At 51.3% G+C, this 24,037-nt stretch overlaps 1 protein-coding gene across 1 annotated transcript in view; it reads left to right on the forward strand.

Moving 5' to 3' along the window:
- LOC135506216 (serine/threonine-protein kinase MRCK beta-like) overlaps positions 1-24,037 on the forward strand; it is a 137,807-nt gene that overhangs the window by 83,477 nt on the left and 30,293 nt on the right. Inside the window, 13 exon segments of the mRNA XM_064925732.1 lie at positions 949-1,197; positions 2,220-2,478; positions 2,599-2,718; positions 3,457-3,590; positions 5,200-5,442; positions 7,424-7,534; positions 12,817-13,070; positions 13,667-13,772; positions 14,654-14,778; positions 14,950-15,055; positions 19,850-19,998; positions 22,482-22,579; positions 23,658-23,737. Of these exon segments, the coding sequence (XP_064781804.1) occupies positions 949-1,197; positions 2,220-2,478; positions 2,599-2,718; positions 3,457-3,590; positions 5,200-5,442; positions 7,424-7,534; positions 12,817-13,070; positions 13,667-13,772; positions 14,654-14,778; positions 14,950-15,055; positions 19,850-19,998; positions 22,482-22,579; positions 23,658-23,737 (2,034 nt within the window).

Raw genomic sequence — 24,037 nt, forward strand, 5'->3', positions numbered from 1 at the left:
TCATAGTCTCTGTCAGTATCTAAACTGGTGCTTGTCATGTCTTATCGAACACGTTCTGTCTCATTCTCATCTATTACTTCTTAATAACCCCCGTCTCTCTCTGGCCCCCGTCTCGCTCCCGTCTCTCTCGCTCCCGTCTCTCTCCCTCTCGCTCCCGTCTCTCTCCCTCTCGCTCCCGTCTCTCTCCCTCTCGCTCCCGTCTCTCTCCCTCTCGCTCCCGTCTCTCTCCCTCTCGTCTCCCGTCTCTCTCCCTCTCGTCTCTCTCGCTCCCGTCTCTCTCCCTCTCGCTCCCTCTCTCTCTCGCTCCCGTCTGTCTCTCTCCCTCTCGTCTCTCTCCCTCTCGTCTCTCTCCCTCTCGTCTCTCCCCTCTCGCTCCTCCTCTCTCTCGCTCCCTCTCGCTCCCCTCTCGCTCCCTCTCGCTCCCCTCTCTCTCCCTCTCGCTCCCCTCTCTCTCCCTCTCGCTCCCCTCTCTCTCGCTCCCCTCTCTCTCGCTCCCTCTCTCTCGCTCCCCTCTCTCTCGCTCTCTCGCTCCCCTCTCTCTCGCTCCCCTCTCTCTCGCTCCCCTCTCTCTCGCTCCCCTCTCTCTCGCTCCCGTCTCTCTCGCTCCCGTCTCTCTCGCTCCCTCTCTCTCGCTCCCGTCTCTCTCGTCCCCCCTCTCTCGCTCCCGTCTCTCTCGCTCCCGTCTCTCTCGCTCCCGTCTCTCTCGCTCCGTCTCTCTCGCTCCCGTCTCTCTCGCTCCCGTCTCTCTCGCTCCCGTCTCTCTCGCTCCCGTCTCTCTCGCTCCCGTCTCTCTCGCTCCCGTCTCTCTCTCTCTCATCCCCCGCTTCCTGATTATTCTTCTGGTGTGTGTGTGTTAGGTGGGAGATGTGATGTTTGACCCAATAAAGGTACTTAAAAAAAGAAATAATTCTTATCCCCTTCTCCACCCTCCACCCTTCTCTCTCACAGGAGCGTTTCCAGTTCCCCTCAAACATCTGTGATGTGTCGGAGGACGCCAAGGACCTAATCTCCCGCCTAATCTGCGGCCGCGAGCGTCGCCTGGGCCAGAATGGCATCGGCGACTTCAAGGATCACCCCTTCTTCGCCGGCATCGACTGGGAACACATCCGCTCCACTGAGGCGCCCTACATCCCCGACGTCAGCTCCCCATCTGACACCTCCAACTTTGACGTGGACGACGATATTCTTAAAAACCCGGTGGGTGTACTAGGGGAAAGGAGCTGACTAGCTAACGTTAACTGGAAACCAGCTGGCTTGCTAATGTTAGCTGGAAACCAGCTGGCTAGCTAATGTTAGCTGGAAACCAGCTGGCTAGCTAATGTTAGCTGGAAACCAGCTGGCTAGCAAGCATTAATGGAACGAACTACAAAAATCTCTGAAGCTGGAAATACTTATCTCCCTCACTAGCTTTAAGCACCAGCTGTCAGAGCAGCTCACAGATTACTGCACCTGTACAAAGCCCACCTATATTTTAGCCCAAACAACTACCTCGTTCCCTACTGTATTTAATTATTTATTTATTTTTTGCTCCTTTGCACCCCATTATTTTTATTTCTACTTTGCACATTCTTCCATTGCAAATCTACCATTCCAGTGTTTTACTTGCTATATTGTATTTACTTTGACACCATGGCCTTTTTTTGCCTTTACCTCCCTTATCTCACCTCATTTGCTCACATCGTATATAGACTTGTTTATACTGTTATTATTGGCTGTATGTTTGTTTTACTCCATGTGTAACTCTGTGTCGTTGTATGTGTCGAACTGCTTTGCTTTATCTTGGCCAGGTTGCAATTGTAAATGAGAACTTGTTCTCAACTTGCCAACCTGGTTAAATAGAGGTGAAATAAAAATAAAAATTAATTAGAAGAAAAAAAGCTATCAGCTAGATAGCTAACTAGAAAACAGCTAGCTGGCCAACACGACCTGGTTTTTCTTTTTTAACAGATAGTAATAGACCAATCAATATAACTGATACTCCACCTGAAGTCGTAAGTCTCTGATTTGAAGGGAAGAATAAAATACTTAATTGTTTTGTCCATCCAGTTCCTCAGTTGAACAGCCCAGAGCCAACTGGTGTTTACTGTTGTAAACATTTTACATGGCTGTTTTCTTGGTCTGTTTGGCTGTTCCACTCTAACCAATCTGATGCCCCCTTCTTGGCGTTCTCTCTGTCTCTGTATGTCTTTCTCTCACCCCCCCCCCCCCCCGCCCAACAGGACATCGCTCCTCCAGTCACACACAGCGGCTTCACCGGGCAACATCTGCCCTTCGTAGGCTTCACCTACACCACGGACAGCTGCTTCTCGGACCGCGGCAGCGTCAACAGGGCCGGCCTGTCCGATGGGAGCTCCCAGGATGGGGGAGGAGAAGAGGGGGTTCCCCCGGACCAGGAGGGGGGGCTGGAAGTGGAAGCCTTTGAGAGGAGGATCCGTCGGCTGGAGCAGGAGAAGCAGGAGCTGAACCGCAAGCTGCAGGGTGAGCTAGGGGGTGGTAGAGGACAAAGAGACACATAAACAACCTCTGTGACCCTGAGTGTAAATGTGGACATAACCCCTGACCTTTTAACCTGTGTGTTGCCCCTTCTGGCCCCTCCAGAGTCCACTCAAGCAGTGCAGTCTCTCCACGGGCCGGGCCGCGGGGCCAGCACCCTGGGCCGGGACAAGGAGATGAAGAAGCTCAACGAGGAGATTGACCGGCTCAAGAAGAAACTGGCAGGTCAGTGCTCTCTGTGCAACCCAATCTGGCAACGCGCCACTAGTCTGCTCGTCTGGCAACCTAACACTGTCTGGGCATTTACTCCAGGCCTGAGTTGAACACACAGGTCAAACACTGTCTGGGCATTTAAACCAGGTATGATTCAAACACCCCGATCATTTAAACCAGGCCTGGGTTGAACACACAGATCATTAAAACCAGGCCTGAGTCGAACACACAGATCATTAAAACCAGGCCTGGGTCGAACACACAGATCATTTAAACCAGGCCTGGGTCGAACACACAGATCATTTAAACCAGACCTGGGTCGAACACACAGATCATTTAAACCAGGCCTGGTTTGAACACACAGATCATTAAAACCAGGCCTGGGTCGAACACACAGATCATTAAAACCAGGCCTGGGTCGAACACACAGATCATTAAAACCAGGCCTGGGTCGAACACACAGATCATTAAAACCAGGCCTGAGTCGGAACACACAGGTCATTTAAACCAGGCCTGGGTCGAACACACAGATCATTAAAACCAGGCCTGAGTCGAACACACAGGTCATTTAAGCAAGGCCTGAGTCGAACACACAGGTCATTTAAGCAAGGCCTGAGTCGAACACACAGATCATTTAAACCAGGCCTGGGTCGAACACAGTTTGCACTTTTGGGGCTGTTCTAGCGCAGCGCAAGTACCTTTCACCATGCCACTAACCAGGAAGTCCCTCTCCTTCTCGTCCCCACTCAGACTCTGATAGGCTGGAGCACCAGCTGGAGGAGGCGGTGACTCTGCGCCAGGACTACGAGAGCTCCTCCTCCAAGCTGAAGGCCCTGGACAAACAGGTTAGAGCCCTGAGGCAGGAGAAGGAGGATATTCACAAGGTAAACCCCCACACCCCCTATTTTGCAAAGGAAAATGAAAGCAAGCATTTGTTATTGGACATGTTCTGGCAGTCCTTTCCCGTTCTGGTCCACTTCCTTCTGTTTGGTGTCTAGTGAATAGGACGTAGGGGTGTATTCAGTCAGGTGAATGCATAACTAGAGCTGACATTATTCACAGGGCACACTGTTACTCTCAAGGACCAATGTTAGTTCACCGTTGTCTGTTCACTGCATAGAGGTCGTCTCTCTTGTGTCAGGTCTCATTTTATTATTCATGACGCATTAGGCTTAAACACACCACACACACACACACACACACACACACACACACACACACACACACACACACACACACACACACACACACACACACACACACAGCCTAACCTAATATCCTCAGATCATTGGATCACCACGGTGTGTAAACACTGGGATCTTTTTCCTTGTGATTAATTCCATCATGTCTTGGATTAGCTGAAGTCAGGGTTCTGGACAGAAACACCACATTTCTGTCTAATTCCATTAGCAAAACTATTTGACCCCCACTCTCTTCCCTTTACCCTGGGATAGTGTTTGTGTTTAGTTGACTATTCAAAACCGTTGCCTGCTCGTAGTTGTTCAAATCTCATAATGCACACCAGATGATGTCATCAGAAATACTTGTCTGGTATCTTGTTTCCTTCACAACAAAGGGCTTGTTTGACTGATATACAAATCACCCTGTGTCATAAATAACTGCTCATTATTATTTGTAGAGCAGTCTGTCGGTCACCATTTACCCACAATGCATCAAGGTGGATGCTCTCGGACACGGCCATAGAAAGCCATAACTTTCACACGTTGTGGTGGTGCTGGAGATAATGTATTTAATGTTGAAAAGGGTAGAATTTCCTTTTTTTTTTAAATGTGTGGTACAATTGATTGTGGCTAATTTTCTGTGTGTACATTTATAGTGGAAGTCAAGATTAGAATTGGTAGTTTACTGATGTGTTTTATTTTCTTCGTCTCCTCCTTCCTCCTTCCCCTCGTCTCCTTCCTCCCTCCTTCCCTCGTCTCCTTCCTCCCTTCCTCCCCTCTGTCTCCTTCCTCCCTTCCTCCCCTCTGTCTCCTTCCTCCCTTCCTCCCCTCTGTCTCCTTCCTCCCTTCCTCCCCTCTGTCTCCTTCCTCCCTTCCTCCCCTCTGTCTCCTTCCTCCCTTCCTCCCTCTGTCTCCTTCCTCCCTTCCTCCCCTCTGTCTCCTCCCTCCCCTCTGTCTCCCCCCTCCCTCTCTCTCTCCCCCTCCCTCTCTCTCTCCCCCTCCCTCTCTCTCTCCCCCTCCCTCTCTCTCTCCCCCCTCCCTCACCTACTCTCTCCCCCCCTCCCTCACCTACTCTCTCCCCCTCCCTCACCTACTCTCTCCCCCTCCCTCATCTACTCTCTCCCCCTCCCTCATCTACTCTCTCCCCCCTCCCTCATCTACTCTCCCCCTCCCTCATCTATTCTCCCCCCCTCGCCCCCTCTCTTTGTCTCTTTCCCCCTCCCTCATCTACTCCCCCTCCCTCACCCCCTCTCTTTCTCTCTCTCCCCTCCCTCATCCCCTCTCTTCTTCCCTCTCCTATCACCACCAACAGCAACTGGTGGAGTCCCTGGAACGCCTCAAGTCCCAGACCAAGGAGCTGAAGGAGGCCCACAGCCAGCGGAAGCTGGCCCTACAGGAGTTCTCTGAGCTGAGCGAGCGCATGGCCGAGCTGCGTTCCACCAAGCAACGCCTCTCACGCCAGCTCCGCGACAAGGAGGAGGAGATGGACGCTGCTGTGCAGAAGGTGGACGCCATGCGTCAGGACATCCGCAAGACCGAGAAGGCCCGCAAGGAGGCGAGTTGTAAAAGTTGTCTAGCAGAGCGTAGCTCGCTAATGCTAACACGTAGCGTGCTAGCATTTAGCTTGCTAACTAACCACTTAGCTTGCTAATATTTAGCTAACTAACACATTGCTTGGTTATACTCAGCTGTGCAGAACACTCAGCTGTGCAGAACACTCAGCTGTGCAGAACACTCAGCTGTGCAGAACACTCAGCTGTGCAGAACACTCAGCTGTGCAGAACACTCAGCTGTGCAGAACACTCAGCTGTGCAGAACACTCAGCTGTGCAGAACACTCAGCTGTGCAGAACACTCAGCTGTGCAGAACACTCGTGAATGAAGTTAGCTGTCAGGGGCTGTCAAAGCTGGAGACAAAGTGGCAGTGTGTTAGCGACGTTCAGCTACTTCAGCTTTCTGCGTGAGGCCATATCTGTATTAGATTTCGGTGTGTGTGTGTGTGTCTGCCTATATGAGTGTGTCTATGTATGTATAACAATTCCAGACTTTCAACCTCAACACAACCACTTCTGGTGCTATGGCTTCTCCTGGCATTCAGAAAGCACGGAACAACTTCTCTTGTTATCTATTCATTCATTTCTCAATTTGAATGCCAGTATTCCCTTGAGGGCCTCGCCTGTCTGGTGCTGTCTGCATTGTCGCTAGGCAGTTGAACATAAATTCCTAGTAGCTATTCTCCATATTGCTCTAGTGTCTCCTCTCCCTCATCTGCTCTAATCTTAACAAGGAATGGAGGCCACTTGAGACTATTGAGATGCACCCCAGGCCTACAACCCCATACCATTCTCTATCCTTCCCCAGAGCTAAATGCTAAGCGCTAACCGGGTCCAGATGGTTGTTGGTGACCCCAGAGCTAAATGCTAAGCGCTAACAGGGTCCAGATGTTTGTTGGTGACCCCAGATCTAAATGCTAAGCGCTAACAGGGTCCAGATGCTTGTTGGTGACCCCAGAGCTAAACGCTAAGCGCTAACAGGGTCCAGATGCTTGTTGGTGACTCCAGAGCTAAACGCTAAGTGCTAACAGGGTCCAGATGCTTGTTGGTGACCCCAGAGCTAAACGCTAAGTGCTAACAGGGTCCAGATGCTTGTTGGTGACCCCAGAGCTAAACGCTAAGCGCTAACAGGGTCCAGGTGGTTGCTGGTGACCCCAGCTAAACGCTAAGCGCTAACAGGGTCCAGATGGTTGTTGGTGACCCCAGCTGAAGTTCATGGGGCCAGGGATGGGGACTCTAGTAAAGGAAGAGAGAGGGGGTCAATTATGGCAGGGTGATAAGCCAATGATGTGATGCACATATTGACCCAATGCATGCTAATGAATAATTGTGTTTCAGAGAGAATTAATCAATCAAGTTTATTTATAAAGTCCTTCTTACATCAGCTGATGTCACAAAGTGCTGTTCAGAAACCCAGCCTAAAACCCCAAACAGCAAGCAATGTAGATGTAGAAGCACGTTGGCTATGAAAAACTCCCTAGAAATGCCAGAACCTAGGAAAGAAACGTAGAGAGGAACCAGGCTCTGAGAGGTGGCCAGTCCTCTTCTGGCTGTGCCGGGTGGAGATTATAAACCTAGAGAGGAACCAGGCTCTGAGGGGTGGCCAGTCCTCTTCTGGCTGTGCCGGGTGGAGATTATAAACCTAGAGAGGAACCAGGCTCTGAGGGGTGGCCAGTCCTCTTCTGGCTGTGCCGGGTGGAGATTATAAACCTAGAGAGGAACCAGGCTCTGAGGGTGGCCAGTCCTCTTCTGGCTGTGCCGGGTGGAGATTATAAACCTTGAGAGGAACCAGGCTATGAGGGGTGGCCAGTCCTCTTCTGGCGGTGCGGGATGGAGATTATAATAGAACATGGCCAAGATGTTCAAATGTTCATAGATGATATATTTACCCATACGTGTTATATGTATGGGTAAATCTATCCTGGTAAAGGGATATGAAACTTTAGTGTGTGTGATATTGACCTCTGCTTTGTCTGTTTGTTAGTTGGAGGCCCAGTTGGAGGATGCCAAGGCAGAGGCGTCGAAGGAGCGAAAGCTGCGCGACCACAGCGAAGTCTATTCTAAACAGCTGGAGATGGAGCTTGAGACCCTCAAGGTTAGAGGTCACACACACTACTTTCCTACTCATCTTCCAGTTCTCGTTCCCTTCCCCTTTCCATCCTCCTCCGTCTCCGTCCTCCTCTCGCCATCCTCTACCGGTCTCATCTCCATCCTTCTCTCATCCTCCTCTACCCGTCTCCCCTCTCCGTCCTCCTCTACCCGTCTCCGCCCTTTTAGTATCTCTCCTCTACCTAGCCCTTCTAGTGTCTCTCCTCGACTTAGCCCTTCTAGTGTCTCTCCTCGACTTAGCCCTTCTAGTATCTCTCCTCTACCTAGCCCTTCTAGTATCTCTCCTCTACCTAGCCCTTCTAGTATCTCTCCTCTACCTAGCCCTTCTAGTATCTCTCCTCTACCTAGCCCTTCTAGTATCTCTCCTCTACCTAGCCCTTCTAGTATCTCTCCTCTACCTAGCCCTTTTAGTATCTCTCCTCTACCTAGCCCTTCTAGTATCTCTCCTCTACCTAGCCCTTCTAGTATCTCTCCTCTACCTAGCCCTTCTAGTATCTCTCCTCTACCTAGCCCTTCTAGTATCTCTCCTCTACCTAGCCCTTCTAGTGTCTCTCCTAGACTTAGGCCTTTTAGTATCTCACCTCTACCTAGCCCTTCTAGTGTCTCTCCTCTACCTAGCCCTTCTAGTGTGTCTCCTCGACTTAGCCCTTCTAGTATCTATCTTGTCCCCACCCTCCTCTACCGAGCCCTTTTAGTATCTCTCCTGTCTCCACCCTCTTCTTTCTCCTCTCCTTCATCTGTCTCCTACTTTCTCCTTCTAGGCTCCCCTGCCTCTACATTCTCTTTCTCCCCACCACCTCCCTCCCATCTCCTCTAAACCAGGGCAGGCTGACTCTCAGTGAGGGCTGGTTTCAATGGTCCCTTGGCTATAATAATAAGAGCAGAAATGAGAGAAATGTTTTAGACGTTTTCTTGTTTGCTGTTTTGTGAGGTTACGAGCCTGTCTGTCAGTTTGTTTTTCCCCTTTTTGTAGATTTTTTCCCCTGTCTTTTTCTTTGTCCCCCACTCACTGTTTCTGTTCTCCTTTTAACCCTTGTCATTCTTACTTCACCTCCTTCCCCTCTCTCCACCTCCTGTAACATACTCCTGTTATTCTCCACCTCCTCCCCCTCTCTCCACCTCCTTCCCATCTCTCCTCCCCCTGTAACATACTCCTGTCATTCTCCACCTCCTTCCCCTCTCTCCTCCCCCTGTAACATACTCCTGTCATTCTCCACCTCCTTCCCCTCTCTCCACCTCCTTCCACCCTCTCCTCCCCCTGTAATATGCTCCTGTTATTCTCCACCTCCTTCCCCTCTCTCCACCCCCTGTAACATGTTCCTGTCATTCTCCACCTCCTTCCCCTCTCTCCACCTCCTTCCCCTCTCTCCTCCCCCTGTAACATGCTCCTGTTATTCTCCACCTCCTTCCCCTCTCTCCACCTCCTTCCCCTCTCTCCTCCCCCTGTAACATACTCCTGTCATTCTCCACCTCCTTCCCCTCTCTCCACCCCCTGTAACATGTTCCTGTCATTCTCCACCTCCTTCCCCTCTCTCCACCTCCTTCCCCTCTCTCCTCCCCCTGTAACATGTTCCTGTCATTCTCCACCTCCTTCCCCTCTCTCCTCCCCCTGTAACATGCTCCTGTTATTCTCCACCTCCTTCCCCTCTCTCCACCTCCTGTAACATACTCCTGTTATTCTCCACCTCCTCCCCCTCTCTCCACCTCCTTCCCATCTCTCCTCCCCCTGTAACATACTCCTGTCATTCTCCACCTCCTTCCCCTCTCTCCTCCCCCTGTAACATGCTCCTGTTATTCTCCACCTCCTTCCCCTCTCTCCTCCCCCTGTAACATGCTCCTGTTATTCTCCACCTCCTTCCCCTCTCTCCACCTCCTTCCCCTCTCTCCTCCCCCTGTAACATGCTCCTGTTATTCTCCACCTCCTTCCCCCTCTCTCCACCTCCTTCCCCTCTCTCCTCCCCCTGTAACATGCTCCTGTTATTCTCCACCTCCTTCCCCTCTCTCCACCTCCTTCCCCTCTCTCCTCCCCCTGTAACATGCTCCTGTTATTCTCCACCTCCTTCCCCTCTCTCCTCCCCCTGTAACATGCTCCTGTTATTCTCCACCTCCTTCCCCTCTCTCCACCTCCTTCCCCTCTCTCCTCCCCCTGTAACATGCTCCTGTTATTCTCCACCTCCTTCCCCTCTCTCCACCTCCTTCCCATCTCTCCTCCCCCTGTAACATGCTCCTGTTATTCTCCACCTCCTTCCCCTCTCTCCACCTCCTTCCCCTCTCTCCTCCCCCTGTAACATGCTCCTGTTATTCTCCACCTCCTTCCCTCTCTCCTCCCCCTGTAACATGCTCCTGTTATTCTCCACCTCCTTCCCCTCTCTCCTCCCCCTGTAACATACTCCTGTCATTCTCCACCTCCTTCCCCTCTCTCCACCTCCTTCCCTCTCTCCACCTCCTTCCCCTCTCTCCACCTCCTTCCCCTCTCTCCTCCCCCTGTAACATGCTCCTGTTATTCTCCACCTCCTTCCCCTCTCTCCACCTCCTTCCCCTCTCTCCTCCCCCTGTAACATGCTCCTGTTATTCTCCACCTCCTCCCCCTCTCTCCACCTCCTTCCCATCTCTCCTCCCCCTGTAACATACTCCTGTCATTCTCCACCTCCTTCCCCTCTCTCCACCCCCTGTAACATACTCCTGTTATTCTCCACCTCCTTCCCCTCTCTCCTCCCCCTGTAACATGCTCCTGTTATTCTCCACCTCCTTCCCCTCTCTCCACCTCCTTCCCCTCTCTCCTCCCCCTGTAACATGCTCCTGTTATTCTCCACCTCCTTCCCCTCTCTCCACCTCCTTCCCCTCTCTCCTCCCCCTGTAACATGCTCCTGTTATTCTCCACCTCCTTCCCCTCTCTCCTCCCCCTGTAACATGCTCCTGTTATTCTCCACCTCCTCCCCCTCTCTCCACCTCCTTCCCATCTCTCCTCCCCCTGTAACATACTCCTGTCATTCTCCACCTCCTTCCCCTCTCTCCACCTCCTTCCCCTCTCTCCACCTCCTTCCCCTCTCTCCACCTCCTCCCCCTCTCTCCACCTCCTTCCCATCTCTCCTCCCCCTGTAACATGCTCCTGTTATTCTCCACCTCCTTCCCCTCTCTCCACCTCCTTCCCCTCTCTCCTCCCCCTGTAACATGCTCCTGTTATTCTCCACCTCCTTCCCCTCTCTCCTCCCCCTGTAACATGCTCCTGTTATTCTCCACCTCCTTCCCCTCTCTCCACCTCCTTCCCCTCTCTCCTCCCCCTGTAACATGCTCCTGTTATTCTCCACCTCCTTCCCCTCTCTCCTCCCCCTGTAACATGCTCCTGTTATTCTCCACCTCCTTCCCTCTCTCCTCCCCCTGTAACATGCTCCTGTTATTCTCCACCTCCTTCCCCTCTCTCCACCTCCTTCCCCTCTCTCCTCCCCCTGTAACATGCTCCTGTTATTCTCCACCTCCTTCCCCTCTCTCCACCTCCTTCCCCTCTCTCCTCCCCCTGTAACATGCTCCTGTTATTCTCCACCTCCTTCCCCTCTCTCCACCTCCTTCCCCTCTCTCCTCCCCCTGTAACATGCTCCTGTTATTCTCCACCTCCTTCCCATCTCTCCTCCCCCTGTAACATGCTCCTGTTATTCTCCACCTCCTTCCCCTCTCTCCACCTCCTTCCCCTCTCTCCTCCCCCTGTAACATGCTCCTGTTATTCTCCACCTCCTTCCCCCCTCTCTCCACCTCCTTCCCCTCTCTCCACCTCCTTCCCCTCTCTCCTCCCCCTGTAACATGCTCCTGTTATTCTCCACCTCCTTCCCCTCTCTCCTCCCCCTGTAACATGCTCCTGTTATTCTCCACCTCCTTCCCCTCTCTCCACCTCCTTCCCCTCTCTCCTCCCCCTGTAACATGCTCCTGTTATTCTCCACCTCCTTCCCCTCTCTCCTCCCCCTGTAACATGCTCCTGTTATTCTCCACCTCCTTCCCCTCTCTCCACCTCCTTCCCCTCTCTCCTCCCCCTGTAACATGCTCCTGTTATTCTCCACCTCCTTCCCCTCTCTCCTCCCCCTGTAACATACTCCTGTCATTCTCCACCTCCTCCCCCTCTCCACCTCCTTCCCCTCTCTCCTCCCCCTGTAACATGCTCCTGTTATTCTCCACCTCCTTCCACTCTCTCCACCTCCTTCCCCTCTCTCCTCCCCCTGTAACATGCTCCTGTTATTCTCCACCTCCTTCCCCTCTCTCCTCCCCCTGTAACATGCTCCTGTTATTCTCCACCTCCTTCCCCTCTCTCCACCTCCTTCCCCTCTCTCCTCCCCCTGTAACATGCTCCTGTTATTCTCCACCTCCTTCCCCTCTCTCCTCCCCCTGTAACATGCTCCTGTTATTCTCCACCTCCTTCCCCTCTCTCCACCTCCTTCCCCTCTCTCCTCCCCCTGTAACATGCTCCTGTTATTCTCCACCTCCTTCCCCTCTCTCCTCCCCCTGTAACATGCTCCTGTTATTCTCCACCTCCTTCCCCTCTCTCCTCCCCCTGTAACATGCTCCTGTTATTCTCCACCTCCTTCCACTCTCTCCACCTCCTTCCCCTCTCTCCTCCCCCTGTAACATACTCCTGTTATTCTCCACCTGCTTCCCCTCTCTCCACCTCCTTCCCCTCTCTCCACCTCCTTCCCCTCTCTCCACCTCCTTCCCCTCTCTCCACCTCCTTCCCCTCTCTCCACCTCCTTCCCCTCTCTCCTCCCCCTGTAACATACTCCTGTCATTCTCCACCTCCTTCCCCTCTCTCCACCTCCTTCCCCTCTCTCCACCTCCTCCCCCTCTCTCCACCTCCTCCCCCTCTCTCCTCCCCCGTAACATACTCCTGTCATACTCCACCTCTTTCCTCTGCATCACGATTCCTTAACTGTTTATTATCATTATTATCATTATTATTATAGCCCTTCTAGTAATAATAATATAGTGTGTGTGTGTGTATATATATGTGTATATATATATGTGTGTGTGTGTGTGTGTATATGAGTATATATGAATGAATGTACATTTATTATTCTCACCGTTCTCTCCCCGCTCCCTCCTCCTCGTTTAGTTTTATTTCTTGGTAATTCCGCTCTCTCACCTTCTGTCTGTCATGTTGCAAGTTTTCAGTTTATTTGCCATTTGAGATTATGATTTTTTATTTTTTTTTAGGCTCATTTCTAACTCATGATTTAAAAACACATTTAAAACCCCTTAGGAAACAATGCTGTGTCTTTCTCCCCGCAGGTAAAGCAGCAGGGTAGCGGGCGTGGGGCCGGGAGCAGCAGCCCAGAGCTGCAGCAGGAACTGTCCAAGGTGAAGTCTGAGCTGGACAAGAAGGTGCTGTTCTACGAGGAGGAGCTCGTACGCCGCGAGGCCTCCCACACCAGTGAGCTCAAGGGCCTCCGGAAGGAGCTCCACGACTCAGAGGGCCAGCAGCTCTCCCTCCACAAGGAGCTGCTCATGCTCAAGGACAAGCTGGAGAAAGCCAAGAGAGAGAGGTGGGTTTAGATAGGACAGGTTTAGGCTTTTGCCAAGATTGAGAGGTAGGTTAGGCGAGCATCCACTGTGGCTAAAGTTAAAATAGCGTAACTACCCATTAATGGAAGCTTTGACGTACGGGTATCTCTTCAGGATTAGAGGGAGCTTTTCTTCAGAGAATTGTCCAGACCTTTACATTTCTACATTAAAGTGGAAATCTGCGATTGCTACATCCATTTTTGGACTTGAAAATGAATGATGAATAGCCCATTTTTGATTCTTGAAGAATATAACTTATACATGGCTCATGAGCTCACTGTCAATCCCCATCAGAACCCAAAATATAAGCTTTTTTTTTTACTCATAATTGTGAACATAGACTGTATAGCTCGGTTAAAACTCATTTAGATTTCTCATGGCTGGTCAGTCCTCTCATCCATGAACTGTCTGTGAATTAAAGAGTGGCTACATTTCTCCTGCCCCTTCCTTAAGCTGTATACCCAAAAAGGTGGTGGGGTGCCTGTGTTATTGTTTGACCTGCGGACTTGAGATCTCATTATTTGTGTGTGTGTGTCTCTGTGTGTGTGTCTCTGTGCGTGTGTCTCTGTGTGTGCAGACAAACCGAGACGGATGAGGCAGTGGGCGCTCTAAAGGACAAGTACGAGCGTGAGCGCAGCATGCTGACCGAGGACAACCGCAAGCTGACCACAGAGGCTGACAGGGTAAGGCCCACACATAGGTTGAGTTTACACACTGTGGGAAAGACAGGTGTTGCGAATGGATTCTTAATGGCTCTCTCTGACTTGCTCTCTTCCCCCCCCCCCCTATCAATACCTCCCCTCTGCCTCTCCCCCCCTCCCTATCTGCCTCCCCCTCCCTATCTGCCTCCCCCCTCCCTATCTGCCTCCCCCTCCCTATCTGCCTCCCCCTCCCTATCTGCCTCCCCCTCCCTATCTGCCTCCCCCTCCCTATCTGCCTCCCCCCTATCTGCCTCCCCCTCCCTATCTGCCTCCCCCTCCCTATCTGCCTCCCCCTCCCTATCTGCCTCCCCCCTCCCTATCTGCCTCCCCCCTATCTGCCTCCCCCTCCCTATCTGCCTCCCCCTCCCTATCTGCCTCCCCCTCCCTATCTGCCTCCCCCTCCCTATCTGCCTCCCCCTCCCTATCTGCCTCCCCCTCCCTATCTGCCTCCCCCTCCCTATCTGCCTCCCCCTCCCTATCTGCCTCCCCCTCCCTATCTGCCTCCCCCTCCCTATCTGCCTCCCCCTCCCTATCTGCCTCCCCCTCCCTATCTGCCTCCCCCTCCCTATCTGCCTCCCCCTCCCTATCTGCCTCCCCCCCTCCCTATCTGCCTCCCCCTCCCTATCTGCCTCCCCCTCCCTATCTGCCTCCCCCCTCCCTATCTGCCTCCCCCTCCCTATCTGCCTCCCCCCTCCCTATCTGCCTCCCCCCCTCCCTATCTGCCTCCCCCTCCCTATCTGCCTCCCCCTCCCTATCTGCCTCCCCCTCCCTATCTGCCTCCCCCTCCCTATCTGCCTCCCCCTCCCTATCTGCCTCCCCCCTCCCTATCTGCCTCCCCCCCTCCGTATGTCTCTCTCTCTCAGCTGTGTACGTTTGTGGACAAGCTGACCGCTCAGAACCGCCAGCTGGAGGATGAGCTGCAAGACTTGGCCTCTAAGAAGGAGAGCGTGGCTCACTGGGAAGCCCAGATCGCTGAGATCATCCAGTGGTCAGTGCAAAGGCAGCTAGCTGTACAGGGCCAAGGACTTGTCCAATAGGATAGCTCGTTTTCCTTTTCCGTTGTCAAATGTTTTGCCACGGTGTGCCCAAGTGAAGATGAACTTTGTAAGGCATGTATAGATGCTTATGAAACCGTGTGTGTGTGTGTGTGAACCCGTAGGGTGAGTGATGAGAAGGATGCCCGCGGCTACCTGCAGGCCCTGGCCTCCAAGATGACTGAAGAGCTGGAGTCTCTCCGCAGCTCCAGCCTGGGCCCACGACCCCTGGTAAGATACACTACACACACACACACACACTTAAAAGTATACTAATCGAACAAACACACGCTAACTTAGATGTATAAAAACCTTCGCCACACACACACACGCAAACACCTTGGTCCCATCCCCTCCGAGGTGTGTTTGTTGGCTTCAACAGAGTCCAACTGTCAAATTAGGGCTCCTGGTCTGAGCACAGCCGTAACTAGGGGATACCACCACATCACACGGTACTTCCCTTGTTGTGGTGATTATAATGTTCCCCTGCTGAACACATTGCTTTTATCCCACATTGACACAGTGCCACTGGATGTAAATTGAAGAGATCCAGATCGGGTGCCAGACTGTAGGGGACAGTAGCTGTATATAGGCCATCCCCCAAAAGCTGTGTAGAGGCAGCACCCAGTCTACTCATTTCACCCCAAGGCATTACTGTCAAAGGGCAGTATCATAGAATTATATAATAATTAGACCTAGTTCTGAAAATGGAGTCCCATTCATTCCTATGGACTTTGTATCAGGCAATCAGCCAGACAGGTCTGCTACACTGGACATGTAACTGTAGCCCCCCCCGTCGCCCCACTGCAGCCCCCCCGTCGCCCCACTGCAGCCTCCCTGCGCCCCACTGTAGCCTCCCGGCGCCCCCACTGTAGCCTCCCGTCGCCCCACTGTCGCCTCCCGGTGCCCCACTGTCGCCTCCCGGCGCCCCACTGTCGCCTCCCGGCGCCCCACTGTCGCCTCCCGGCGCCCCACTGTCGCCTCCCGGCGCCCCACTGTCGCCTCCCGGCGCCCCACTGTCGCCTCCCGGCGCCCCACTGTCGCCTCCCGGCGCCCCACTGTCGCCTCACGGCGCCCCTGTCGCCTCACGGCGCCCACTGTCGCCTCCCGGCGCCCCTGTAGCCTCCCGGCGCCCCACTGTAGCCTCCCGGCGCCCCACTGTCACCTCTCCCTCCCGGCGCCCCACTGTAGCCTCTCCCTCCCGGCGCCCCACTGTCGCCTCTCCCTCCGGGCCACTGTCGCCTCCCGGCGCCCCACTGTCGCCTCCCGGCGCCCCACTGTCGCCTCCCGGCGCCCCACTGTCGCCTCCCGGCGCCCCACTGTCGCCTCTCCCTCCCGGCGCCCCACTGTCGCCTCTCCTCCCGGCGCCCCACTGTAGCCTCTCCCTCCCGGCGCCCACTGTAGCCTCTCCCTCCCGGCGCCCACTGTAGCCTCCCGCGCCCACTGTAGCCTCCCGGCGCCCCACTGTAGCCTCCCGGCGCCCCACTGTAGCCTCCCGGCGCCCCACTGTAGCACTCCCGGCGCCCCACTGTCCGCCTCCCGGCTCCCGGCGCCTCCCGGCGCACCACTGTCGCCTCCCGGCGCCCCACTGTCGCCTCCCGGCGCCCCACTGTCGCCTCTCCCTCCCGGCGCCCCACTGTCGCCTCTCCCTCCCGGCGCCCCACTGTAGCCTCTCCCTCCCGGCGCCCCACTGTAGCCTCTCCCTCCCGGCGCCCCACTGTAGCCTCTCCCTCGACTGTAGCCTCTCCCTCCCGGCGCCCCACTGTAGCCTCCCGGCTCCACGGTATCTTTCTACAACGCCTTGTACTTTCTATGGATGGAAAGGTGTTGTATCAGACATGGTAGTCTTTACTTCAAATTGGTTTTAGCAAAATCAATGTGAACTGAAATAGAAATCACGTAATTTGTTCTTAAATATTCCATATCTACTATATTTCACAATGGATGTGTATCAATATATAATTAGTCACCTGTTAATCTACAGAGCGACATTAGTGTTGAGAGGTCATCTGTCCGGCGCCGTTATAACCTCTCTAGATATAACTCTATAGTTTATTCGACAGGTCGCAATTGTAAATGAGAACTTGTTCTCAACTTGCCTACCTGGTTAAATAAAAAAAAATTAAAATTCTGTATGCGTAGGGAGTCAATCTTCCTCTTATTTTCGGCCTTAACCTGGTTACAGGGAGAGGGATATTACATCTCTCCGCTCCCTTTGCTAGCTAGCGTTAGCACTATTGTCATCTCCCCTCCGTCCATTCCTATTCGACATGGCTATTTAGCTAGCGTTAGCAACAACGTTGGCACACCTGTCATCTCCCCTCCATCCATTCCCATTAGACAGGGCTATTTATGGCAGACTTAGCATTAGTAGCGTTAGCTTAATGATATTAGCTCCTGGTGTCTGTCTGGGTACTTCTGGAAGCATAGTGCTCACCAGACGGAGAAAGGCTATGCCCGCTGTTGTTGCTGATACTGTTTTAAGAGTGGACTAACATTGTATTCATCCCAAATGACACCCTGTTCCCTACATAGTAGTAGATTTGCTCAAGCAATCAAAAAAAAGGAGGAGGGGGGGGTAGTAGGAGGGAAAGCATTAAACTGCCCAATGATGGAGAAATTGTAGAAAAATATTTTGGTTGCCAATAATTTCCTTCCTTCGCAAAGTTGTTGGTGTACTCTGAAGTGTGTTGTTGGTGTACTCTGGTGAAGTGTGTGTTGTGTTGGTGTACTCTGGTGACGTGTTGAAGAGTGTGTTGGTGTACTCTGGTGAAGTGTGTGTTGTGTTGGTGCAATCTGGTGAAGTGTGTGTTGTGTTGATGTACTCTGGTGAAGTGTTGAAGAGTGTGTTGGTGTACTCTGGTGAAGTGTTGGTGTACTCAGGTGAAGTGTTGAAGAGTGTGTTGTGTTGGTGTACTCTGGTGACGTGTGTGTTGTTGGTGTACTCTGGTGAAGTGTGTGTTGTTGGTGTACTCTGGTGAAGTGTTGGTGTACTCTGGTGACGTGTTGAAGAGTGTGTTGGTGTACTCTGGTGAAGTGTGTGTTGTTGGTGTACTCTGGTGAAGTGTTGGTGTACTCTGGTGAAGTGTTGGTGTACTCTGGTGAAGTGTTGGTGTACTCTTCTGTTTTAAACTCCCGTCCCCAGCAAGGCTCAGGAGTGGCCACTCCTCCCCTGAAGCCCTTTCCCTCAGCTGGGGGGGACAAGAGGGTGAGTGCGTCCAATCATGGTGGAGGTGGCGCTCCAACCGTAGGCGGTGCAGAGGACTGCTCTCATGCCGATAGTGTCGCCAGTCTGTCACTCATATGGCCCATTTAATACCGATTGATGATTTGATTTTTCTTGAGAAGAAATAACCTGGAATAGCCGGTGTGATCTGAATTCTAACGTGATATTTTTAGGCCCGTTTGAAAGTGGGTTTGATGTCCCCCGATAGTGAGTATTTAAAAATACTGGCACTGCTTTGAAGCATTGAGACCTAGAAAGCAAAATTGGATTCTGAGTGTAAATTATCTGAGGAGTTTGAAGGGGCCACATGTGTTTCAGGCAAGACTGATACTATACTATGCTTCCATTGCTTACAAGAACCTAGGAATACATTTCAGGGGAGCGGGTTAGTAGAAGTTGCCCTTAAATACTGATAGATATTCTTCCATCACCCTAATGGTTAAGTTTAGGAGGGGGGGGGGGGCTCCTTAGTACAAAGAGCTGTTCAGGAGCAATATGGATCCTTTTCTCACACTCTCCTCTCGCTGTCTCTCTTGCTCTTTCCTCTCTCGCTCTCTTTCTTCTCTCTCTCCTGTAACGTGCAAGTCAGACTGTCTGGGGGAATAGGTGTGGGTCGGGCTGGGGGAATAGGTGTGGGTCGGGCTGGGGGAATAGGTGTGGGTCGGGCTGGGGGAATAGGTGTGGGTCGGGCTGGGGGAATAGGTGTGGGTCGGGCTGGGGGAATAGGTGTGGGTCGGGCTGGGGGAATAGGTGTGGGTCGGGCTGGGGGAATAGGCGTGGGTCGGGCTGGGGGAATAGGCGTGGGTCGGGCTGGGGGAATAGGCGTGGGTCGGGCTGGGGGAATAGGCGTGGGTCGGGCTGGGGGAATAGGCGTGGGTCGGGCTGGGGGAATAGGCGTGGGTCGGGCTGGGGGAATAGGCGTGGGTCGGGCTGGGGGAATAGGCGTGGGTCGGGCTGGGGGAATAGGCGTGGGTCGGGCTGGGTCAGAGGGATACGGTGCCTCATTTCCTGTCCCGTTGGGCCGTGATGTCACGCGATCCGCCAGCATCCGCGGAATGTCATCTGAGCTCCCTGAAAAGTCCATTTGTCATTGGCTCCCTCATTGGCTCCCTCATTGGCTCCCTCATTGGCTCCCTCATTGGCTCCCTCATTGGCTCCCTCATTGGCTCCCTCATTGGCTCCCTCATTGGCTCCCTCATTGGCTCCCTCATTGGCTCCCTCATTCGCTCCCTCATTGGCTCCCTCATTCGCTCGATAAAAAATGTCCATCGTGTGTGTGTGTGTAAGGGAGGGTACGGTGGAGTTGATGAAATTTCAAATATTTTTTTTTGCACCTGCTGAATTGTATTTGAGTTGATATGGTTGTGTTTTGAGGTTCAGCTGACATGATTCGACAGCCATTTTCTTGAGGGCATGTTCAGTTAGCTTTTTTTTCTTAGTTGAATGGATTTGTACATCTTATACACTCTATTGCATTACACAGGGACTATTACATCACAGCTTGACAGTCACAAGACGATCCATAGGAGAGCATACTAATACAGAAGCAGATTCAACACACAGTGAAACTAACTGCATTGGCCAGTTGCCACTCACCTCTAACAGGAATCAGTTGAGGGATTTGTGGCCAATCGGTTTAATTCAAACCACGTTCCTGGCGTTGCCTGCACCGTTTACGCCCTGTGTTCAGGGCGATTTTCAATCAATCACACCCAATAATTTTCCACTGATGAGTGTTATCACGTCAATCCTCCCCCCCCACCCTGAATACAATACAGTAATCCTGCTCTCGTCCCCAGGACCCCCTGTGGAAGGTGCGGCGCAGCCAGAAGCTGGACATGTCGGCCCGTTTGGAGCTGCAGTCGGCCCTGGACGCCGAGATACGGGCCAAGCAGCTGGTCCAGGAGGAGCTTCGCAAGGTCAAGGCCTCCAACATCTCCTTCGAAAGGTCAGCCCCGCCCCCTGCAACTACAACCGTGACCCCCCCTCCCAGGTCACAGCATTACACCATTCTTAGAGAATACATCATTGTATTTAGTTGTATTTTTTTTACCTCCATTTTAATTTTTTTACATTGTACACTTGGTTTAGACAGTTGGTAACAGAGGGGAAGATGGGTAAGTGGGAGTTCAGTAGGAAAGATGGACACTGGTATTTTAACTACAACGCAGTGTGTGTGTATACATACATACATACATACATACATACATACATACATTAATACATTAATACATGCATACATGCATACATACATACATACATACATACATACATACATACATACATACATACATACATACATACATACATTAATACATTAATACATGCATACATGCATACATACATACATACATACATACATGCATACATACATGCATACATGCATACATGCATACATGCATACATACATACATACATACATACATACATACATACATTAATACATGCATACATACAGTACCTTCAGAAAGTATTTAAACCCCTCAACTTTTTCACACATTTTGTTGTTAGTCTGATTTTAAAATTGACCATATATATCTTGTCACTGACCTACACAAACTACCTCAATTTCAAAGTGTAATTATGTTTTTTTATTTTTTATTCTTACAAGTCAATTAAAAATGAGAAGCTGAAATGTCTTGAGTCAATACATATTCAACCTGAAATAAGTCCAGGAGTTCAAATTTGCTTAACAAATCACGTAATAAGTTGCATGGACTCACTCTGTATGCAATAATAGTGTTTAACATGATTTTTGAATGACTTCCGCATCTCTGTACCCCACATATTACAATTATCTGTAAGGTCCCTCAGTCAAGCAGTACATTTCAGGGAGGTTTTCCAAAACGACAAAGACCAGGGAGGTTTTCCAATGCCTCGAAATGAAGGGCACCTGTAGGTAGATGGGTAAATATATATATATATTGTATATCCATTTGAGCATTGTGAAGTTAATAATTACATTTGAATGGTGTGTCAATACACCCAGTCACCACAAAGATACAGGCATCCATCCTGCTTAACGCCGTTGCCCGAGAGGGAGGAAACCGAGTTGAATGGCTGTGATAGGAGACAACTGAGGATAGATCAACACCATTGGAGTTACTCCACAATACTAACCTAATTGACAGAGTGAAAAAGGAGGCCTTTACAGCATAAAAATATTCCAAAATGTTTCCTGTTTGCAACAAGGCACTAAAGTAATACTGCAAAAAATGTGTCAAAGCAATTCACTTTTTGTCCTAAATACAAAAGTGTTATGTTTGTTGCCAATACAACCAAATTCAAACACTCCATATTTTCAAGCATGGTGGTTGCATCATGTTATGGGTATGCTTGCAATCGGTAAGGGAAACCCAGCTGCGAGCTGCCCACTGACCCAAGCTTATCAGATGAGCTAACCCCGCACACCTAGACGCAAGACCCCACATACCTAGACGCAAGACCCCACATACCTAGACCCAAGACCCCACATACCTAGACCCAAGACCCCGCACAGCTAGACGCAAGACCCCACATACCTAGACCCAAGACCCCACATACCTAGACGCAAGACCCCACATACCTAGACGCAAGACCCCGCACACCTAGACCCAAGACCCCACATACCTAGACCCAAGACCCCACATACCTAGACCCAAGACCCCACATACCTAGACGCAAGACCCCACATACCTAGACGCAAGACCCCACATACCTAGACGCAAGACCCCACATACCTAGACGCAAGACCCCACATACCTAGACGCAAGACCCCACATACCTAGACGCAAGACCCCGCATACCTAGACGCAAGACCCCGCATACCTAGACGCAAGACCCCGCATACCTAGACGCAAGACCCCGCATACCTAGACGCAAGACCCCGCATACCTAGACGCAAGACCCCGCATACCTAGGCGCAAGACCCCGCATACCTAGGCGCAAGACCCCGCATACCTAGACGCAAGACCCCACATACCTAGACGCAAGACCCCACATACCTAGACGCAAGACCCCACATACCTAGACGCAAGACCCCGCACACCTAGACCCAAGACCCCACATACCTAGACGCAAGACCCCACATACCTAGACGCAAGACCCCACATACCTAGACCCAAGACCCCACATACCTAGACCCAAGACCCCGCACAGCTAGACCCAAGACCCCACTTACCAAGACCATTACATTACTTTTACACAAACATTCGCCATCCCACACGGTTGGCCCCTAGCGTTTGACCTTTTAAGTCTATCTTCTGTCTTTCAAGGGGTCAAACGAGAATGCGCTTGTGCAGGTTAGCTTGCTAGCTACATGCTGATTGATGCAAAGGGAAAGTTTTATTTCGGTTTTAAGTGGGCATGAATGGGAAAGAGGATGAATCATAACCCACTTTCTTCCTCTTTCCTTCACACACACACACACACACACACACACACACCACACAGCAAACTGAAGGATTCAGAGTCCAGGAGCAGGGATATGGTGGAGCAGCTGGAGATCATGAAGAAGGACTTGGAGGAGAGCCGTTCCCGCTCAGACAAAGGTTGGTCTACCATACTCTTAACCCTTGTTTTTACCCTAAAACAGGGTTCCACAGCTGGTGAGACCAACTTTCCCCGCGGGTGATTTTATTTGTCCCACAAATATTTTTTCTTCTTCACATAAGACTGTAAAAACACCAGCTAATCAGCTCGAAGTCATTTTTTTTTTAAAGTATTCCCCATTCCCATAATAGAGGCAGATGTATGTAAGCATATACAACTTTAAACAAGGTTTGAAATTGATGTTTTAGTCAGATATATATGTTTGGGCATCTTGCGATCAATTTGCAAATGATTTGTAATTATGTTGCGGCTCCCTGGCCCGTCTGCTCAAGACAAAATCGCCCCACGGCTGAATCTAGTTGATTATTCCTGCTCTCAACTGTCCCTGGCAAATGTCAACGTACAGAAATAGGTTGTTTGGTAGAGAAACTAACACAAATGTATAATTGGTGTTGTTCGTACGGATACGAAACGTTTGTTTGGTTTTATTTGATCATTGGAGATACACATTCGTCAAATCAAACTTTATTAGTCACATGCGTCGAATACGACAAGTGTAGACTTTACCATGAAATGCTTTACTTACAAGCCCTTAACCAACAGTGCAGTTCAAGAAGAGTTAAAGAAATATAATATATTTATCAAGTTGATTAAAATATAAAGTAATAATAAAAAGTAACACAATAACAATAACGAAGCTACATACAGGGGGTACCGAGTCAGTGTGTGGGGGTACAGGTTAGTTGAGGTCATTTGTACATGTAGGTGGGGGTGAAGTGACTATGCATAAATAATAAACAGCGAGTAGCAGCAGTGTACAAAAAAGGGGGGGGTCAAAGTCAATTGTCCGGTGTCGATTTTATTAATTGTTCCTCAGTCTTATGGCTTGGGGATAGAAGCTGTTGATTAGCCTTTTGGTCCATTCGTCCATAACTTCGTCTCACAGAGAAACATTTCATTTCATTCTCTAGTATTATCAGTTACATGTTTCCCTTCAACTGTACTTGTATGAACGGTATTCCTCTGTAGAATTGGTATAAATGCAATGCCCAGGCTGTCCTTGTCTCCTAAATACAGGTCTGAAACTGCCCGATTTCCAGGACTCCATTTTCGAGTACTTCAACACCTCTCCACTGGCCCACGACCTGACGTTCAGAGTGAGTGTCTCTCTGCACGTCTTTCTCTCCCCCCGTCACATGTCCGTAACAAACCTTAACGGACACTTTCTCGCAGTATCTGTGTGTGTATCGGTGGTGACAGGCCGGTGGGAGTTGATAAATATATTTCAGAGGGTGGAGGACTCGGCATGGCTGGTGTCCCACAGAGCACCCTGCTAGACGGGAGTCAGAATAGAGACGGCATTGCAGACGGCACCCCTGTGGTTAAATGCACACAGACAGACACATAGACACACAGACACACAGACACACACACACACTGGCTGGCTAGCGCTGTTG

Source organism: Oncorhynchus masou, chromosome 19 (genome assembly GCF_036934945.1).
Source record: "Oncorhynchus masou masou isolate Uvic2021 chromosome 19, UVic_Omas_1.1, whole genome shotgun sequence".
Classification (NCBI taxonomy): domain Eukaryota; kingdom Metazoa; phylum Chordata; class Actinopteri; order Salmoniformes; family Salmonidae; genus Oncorhynchus; species Oncorhynchus masou.